The sequence below is a fragment of the Panicum hallii genome, chromosome 9 (assembly GCF_002211085.1).
Source record: "Panicum hallii strain FIL2 chromosome 9, PHallii_v3.1, whole genome shotgun sequence".
Taxonomy (NCBI): domain Eukaryota; kingdom Viridiplantae; phylum Streptophyta; class Magnoliopsida; order Poales; family Poaceae; genus Panicum; species Panicum hallii.
Genome location: NC_038050.1, coordinates 29,600,681 through 29,607,096, shown reverse-complemented (window position 1 = coordinate 29,607,096; position 6,416 = coordinate 29,600,681). Strand labels below are relative to the sequence as shown.

The 6,416-nt window shown below is 49.9% G+C and overlaps 1 protein-coding gene across 2 annotated transcripts; it reads left to right on the top strand.

The window, feature by feature from the left end:
• Positions 1 to 3,031: 3,031 nt before the first annotated feature.
• On the top strand, positions 3,032 to 5,966 carry LOC112875617 (receptor-like serine/threonine-protein kinase At2g45590). 2 transcript variants are annotated; one of them, XR_003225200.1, is made up of 3 exons: positions 3,032 to 5,256; positions 5,385 to 5,585; positions 5,708 to 5,966. XR_003225200.1 is itself a non-coding variant. In XM_025939532.1 (1 exon), the coding sequence occupies exon 1, from the start codon at positions 3,194 to 3,196 to the stop codon at positions 5,258 to 5,260; it is 2,067 nt and encodes a 688-aa protein (XP_025795317.1). In that variant the 5' UTR covers positions 3,033 to 3,193; the 3' UTR covers positions 5,261 to 5,640. The 2 variants fall into 2 exon arrangements, 1 of the variants encoding a protein (XP_025795317.1); XM_025939532.1 differs by lacking the exon at positions 5,708 to 5,966 and having other exon boundaries at positions 3,033 to 5,640.
• The last annotated feature ends 450 nt before the right edge of the window (positions 5,967 to 6,416 follow it).

The following is a 6,416-nucleotide window of genomic DNA, read 5'->3' as shown; positions in this document are numbered from 1 at the left end:
TCGCCAGCAGGGTGCTCGTGCAAAAATGATACTGTATGCTGCACTCAGTTTAGTCAGGACCTTAAGCTCTTTTGCCTGAATCTGGCGTCGTAACGTTTGTTCTAGTTTGTTTTGCATCCAGATCGGTGGGTCTGGCCGGACTTTTGTTCCTTACTCTTTCTGTTACTCTGTTCTTTCTCTCGTTTTCCCAGTCAAACGCTTGTCGGTTGTATTTCCGTTATCATTTAGGTGGTGTTTGGTTGAAGGAATGGTAACGTAAATGAAAACGCAATCAGATCACAGCGGTGTCGGTGGTGGAATGAACGATTGCGTCCTTTGTTTGGTTCCAAGCTGTAACGGTATCACTTATCAGAGAGGAATCTGACGCACAGGAAGAGGGTTGGCAACGACGAGGTCATTCCTCTCTGATCCGGCCACCGGTAGGCCACCATCGTCATTAAATCTAGCTCGATTCAAACTTTTATCGCCAAATCAAGCTCCTTGAGATAGCAAATCGAGTTCAGTTGCTCTCAAAACGCGCGCTTGGTCCCAAACTCTAGTCAGAATTGAGTGAATGCCCTGAATCATGCGCCGAAAATTGAAGGCCAGACAGGGTGCAAGCTTATCCATGCCGAGAATCAAGAGCAGAATCCTCCGCGAATCTGACAATGCCTTTGCGCACTTTCGCCGCCCTTCCCCTCTTCTCGTGCAGATCCATTGGTCGCCCTCATCCTCCTTTGCTGCCTTAAAGGAAGAGGAGTTCTAAGGTTGGAAGAAGAGGATTGCAAATCAAGAGGAGGAAGCTCGTGAGGCTCAGTACCAGTCGCCGGCGGAGCAACTCGCATGGAGAAGACTAGTGGCGGAGCAACGACGGAGACGAGAGGAGCGGTATCGATTCGATACCGGGCAAGAAGGGGCGGAATGGACCGTGAACCGCCCGGTTTCCAATTACGCGCTAACGGATTGCGGACGACGCCGAAACAAACAGCCGTAATGTTATTGATTAACACCCTGCAATGCGATTACGTTACAGAACAGCGAACCAAACTCGATCTTAATAGAAAATGGGGTGATCTGGGCTGAAATGTTGTTTTGAGAGTTAAGGGTTCTTTTTTATAAGTATGTTTATACCTGTTTGATGAGGATATATTATTATAATAGTTATAATGTCCTGTAACAAATTGGTACTGAATTATAGTGTCCACTGGTAAAGACTTTGGTTTATAGCAAAAGCAGTGTCCAGCAGCTAATTTTGCCTAATTTTCATGATAGTGCCATCATTAGCTTCACCGGTCCAACCAGGACCCCTTCAAAAATTACAGTGTTCAACGCGATTTAGGCACACCATGGTATTATTCTAGCTAGTCTCCGTCTTGGATACTTCTCACCCGCTGCCTGTATCTGTATGTACGTACTCCCGGTGCACCAGTCCTAGGGCTGGACCCGAGCCAGCTCAGCTCGGTTAAGCTCGTTAGCCTAACGAGCTAGCTCGGGTCGGCTCGTTAATAGCTTAAGCCAGCTCATGAGACTTGCGAGCCAGATCTAAATTTAGGATTACCACTTCATCATCAATAAAATTTTACAAATATAGAATCATAAAGTTTCAAACTTCTAAAATTCACCGTGTATGGCGCATGCACAAGCCGCAAACAGATCAAATGTTTACAAATTACACTAATTCTAACTTTCAAACTTCAATGATACAATGACAAAATCATAGAATAAGAACTAGTAGCAGGGACTTGAGTTTTAGCTCGGCCACAAGTACTGCAAGTAGCGGTATACGTATCATAAAAAAAAACATCGCTACTAGGGCTTGGACGTCAGATGGGAAATTTTCCATCGGACGGTTCGTTGCAAGAAGCAGAAATACAATTTGCAACATCCAAACATAACTTTTTCCACATCAAATGATTACAATATAATTTAACAGCTCACTTGCATCCAATTTCCAGGGATTGTTAAAAAAAACAAATTCCCATTTCAACAAATGCACATGCATGCAACATCATATCCGAATCCCTCGTCTTGCAAAAGTTAACATCAAATCCATGCTAGCTCGATTTGGCTCGTTAATAGCTCGAGACAGCTCCTTAGACTCGCGAGCCAGATGTAAATTTAGGATTAGCACCTCATCATAAATGAAATTTTAAAAACATAGAAATCATAAAGTTTCGAACTTCTAATATTCACCATGTATGGCGCATACACAAGCCGCAATCAATCAAATATTTTCTGATTACATTAATTCCAACTTTCAGACTTCAATAATATATGACAAAATTATAGAACAGGAGCTAGTAGTAGAGACTTGAGTTTTAGCTCACCCATATGTACTGCAGTAGCAGTATGCATATCATGATAAGAAAAAGATAACGGCTGCACTCTTATCCTTTTATCCTTTGACCATAGTTCTATTGCAACAAGCAAAGATGGACTCCATATCCATTTGACCATCTCTCCTCTAAAAATTATAAGCACATGCTAAGTTTTAGTCACAAATAAATATTGGACCATGTCGACTTAACTCTTTATGTTGGACCCTCTAACTCGGTTAGCTGGTGAGCAACTCGCGAGTTAGAGCTAGCTCGTTAACAAACGAGCAAAAATATTTGCTCAACTCGTTAAAATATCCACCGAGCCGACCGAGCCCACAGCCAGCTCACGACATCTAACCCTAACCAGGCGACCAGGCTTTGTATCCGCTGTTTGAGTCGGTGTATGAAATCAGCAGATTGAGGATCACAATATGGTTGCGTTTGTTTGGTCCTCGAATCCTTATCCCTCCTTGCTATGGACCAGGCCTACATTGACTTCTTCCCCAAATCCAAGGCCATGCTTTATCATCGTCACCGATAAACCAACTAAATTAATCACATGTCGTAATCCCAACGCCTCTCCCGTCGTGCGGCGCCCCCTGGAGCCCGCAGCCCCGCACCAGCCTGCCGGTGGCCCCGTGTTTCCGGACCCCACCCGTTATCTAGACCATACGGAAAAGATCACGCCCCTGCTACACGCACACGCGCCCCTATACGGGAAAATGGAACGTCCGCGAGTCTGAAACTCGCACAGGCAAAGCCAAGGCAATCGAAGCAGAGTCAGAGTCACAGCCCTCTCTCAAGGCTCGAGCTGGAACCCAAAAGCTAATTAATGGTGGACAGCCAGTCCCTTTCCGCCGCCGACCTCTCCTCCTCCTCTGCGGCCGCGCCTCCCGATGCCCTCGCGCCAGCCCCCTCTTCCGGCCCCCTCCTCCTCCGCGCCGTCCCCGGCCGCCGCGCTCCTCCACCAGCAGCACCGCCACCACCAACGCCACCTCGCCGTGAAGGCCGTGGCGGCCACGGCGATCGTAGCGGTCGCCCTCGTGGCCGCTCTCGTGACCGCGCTGTGGTGGCGGAGGAGGAGGAAGCGGGCGGCGGCGGAGCCAGAGGGGACCAAGGGGACCGTACGGTGCCTGTCGTACCGGCAGCTGAGGCGCGCCACGGCCGGGTTCGCCGCGGGGAACAAGCTCGGCCAGGGAGGGTTCGGGCCCGTCTTCCGCGGCGCCCTGCCCCCGGAGAAGGGCCATGGGGGCAGGGGGAGGGAGCGGCCCGTCGCCGTCAAGGTCATGGACGCCGCGGGCTCGCTCCAGGGCGAGCGCGAGTTCCACAACGAGATCGCCGTCGCCTCCCACCTCCTCAGCTCCGGCTCCGCCTCAACCTCCGAGGAGGCGCTCTGCTCCAACATCCTGCTTCCGTTCGCTTACTCGATGCCGGCGTGCGGGGGAGAAGCCCGGCGGCCGCGCCGGATGATGCTGGTGTACGACCTCATGCCCAACGGGTCTCTGCAGGACGCGCTGCTTGGCGCGGGGTCGCGCCGCCACCGGGACCTCGTGTCTGAGTGGCCGCGCCGCCTCGCCGTGGCGCGGGACGTGGCAGCCGCGCTCCGCTATCTCCACTCCGTCGTCAAGCCGCCGGTCGTGCATGGGGACGTCAAGCCCAGCAACGTCTTGCTTGACGCGGACCTCAAGGCTCGCCTCGCCGACTTCGGCCTCGCCCGTGTGTGTTCCGACCCTGACCCTGAAGGCAAGCCAGTGAGCGGCGTGATTGCTGAAGGCGACGGCATGATTGCAGGAGCTTATGCGAATGGGAATCCTAATGGGGGATGTGATGATGACGTCTCAGTGGTGGCAGAGAGCACGGTAACGACCACGGTGAATGGGGAGGGGAATGGTGCGCCCAAGTCGCCAGAGGATGATGAGGCCTTCACATCTGCATCGCCGGCAGAGGCCGCATCCACTTCTGGGTTTGACAGGACCAGCGTTGACAGTGGTACGAACAGCCGGAGCTGCAATGGTGGCTCACGTACTGGTGGCGCCACGGCATCAGGAACTGGGAGTGATTGGTGGTGGCCACAGGACAATGGTGCACCAAACATTGGCGTTAAGGACTATGTCATGGAGTGGATTAGATCAGAGATCAAGAAAGAACGCCCGAAGAGTGATTGGGTTGCAGGGACAGCTGTAAACAATCCAGTTGCTGAGAGGAAGAAGTCGAAGCGGAGGGCAAGAGAATGGTGGCGTGAGGATTACGTTGATGAGCTAGCCAAGAAGCAGAAACGGCGGGCACTTGCCAAATCAAAGAGCCAGCAGGTCGGGTTGCAATGGTGGGAAAGGGATATTGATGATGACTTTGATGAGAAGGGGCAGTCCAAGTGGAATTTGGTAAAGAGCTGGAGTCGGAGGAGCAGCAATAGCACCAGCAATTGCCATGGCAGCATTAACTGGTGGGTAAATGGTGCAAGAAGCAGCCGTGACTGGGCAAGCGGAGAATTAGTTCCCAAGAGCGGTGGTACAGTGAGCAGCACGCCTAGCATGCGTGGCACGGTGTGCTATGTGGCTCCTGAGTATGGTGGCGGAGGCCCATTATCGGAGAAATGTGACATCTACAGCTACGGTGTCCTATTACTTGTTCTTGTTTCCGGGCGCCGGCCATTGCAGGTAATGGCGTCACCCATGTCGGAGTTTGAGAAGGCAAGCCTTATATCATGGGCCAGGCACCTTGCACGCGCCAGCCGCTTGCTTGATCTGGTTGACCCTGCCCTGCGTGATGTTAACCGTGACGAGGCGTTGCTCTGCATTACCATTGCGCTCCTCTGCATCCAGAGGTCTCCAGCTTATCGCCCATCGAGTGAGGAATTGCTCCAGATGCTCTCTTGTGAGGGAGAACTGCCAAACCTCCCACTGGAGTTTTCACCCTCACCACCTGGTGGGTTCCCTTTCAAGTCTCGGAAAAAAGTTCGGTGAGTTTGTTTAGGTTCTTGCTAAGATGAAAGGTAGCATTAACCTTCTGCCTTTGTGTATGCTTCGTCATGTATGCCTTCCTTGTTTCTGCCTTCTTTTCCACGTACTAATATAAAAGTCTTACTAGATGCCGAAAAGGTGATGGAAATCTCAATTCACGTTGCACAAGAACTGTGTCCCCATGAATCATAGGCCCATACCCATGCGTGATTTAGTACCAAGGGCCATGGAGGTTACTTTAATGACCCTTTGGAGTGCGTTATGGACCCCCACGAATTTGGTGGCTGGTGTTATCTCGTCCTCCCCTGAAAATCTATTATGTTAAGCTGTATGTTGGATTCAAGCTTTTCCTTTTCTGATGTACCTTTCTCCTCCTTTTTGCATTGAGTTTTCACTATCACTTTTTCCTTGCATGGTCTATTCTGCCCGGTTGCTACGACTACTACTTAGAATATGAGAGTCAACAAGGTCATTATGCTATCTGCAAAGGCTTCATTGAGGTGTCTGTGTCAGTGTCAGTGCCACTCAGTCTTGGTAATGTGGTTCACCAACATGGTTGGACACAATATATTGGTAGTGGTAGGTTCGATGTTCACACAACCAGCCAGTAGGTTAGTTGTTAACATACATTGCATCATATTTGTAGGTTTGCCTACATTACTTCAGAGTTTTGTTGTCCTAGACTCTTGTTAATGTTGTTATTAGAATCTATACACTGTTTGATGTGAATGGGTAGGAAGGCTGTCAGCATTGGGGCACAAAAAGTCACAAAAATATTTGGCTGTCAACTTTTCTGTGACCCATGGTTTGGGCTGAAAAACTGACCACCACAAGCCCTGAACTGAAGTACATCCTTTTTTTCTTCCCTCTCGAAAGAATCCATCATTCTCTCTGTTGAGCCACTGTGTTCTTCATTTATTCATTCAATCTGAGATGGCTGGTGCTCCATAGATTTATATTTTTCAATTCTGGTTATACTAATACCAAGGGTAAATTGGTTCAAAGGGCACACTGGGTATACTTTCAGCAGCAGCTTGAAACCTATGGATATCGCAACATTGACAGAGTAACAACTAACAAGCTCCAAGACAGCACACCTCTTGATTTTGCTTGAGAAAGTTTCAAGTATTCTGTTGTCTTCCAACCATGGCTTACTAGT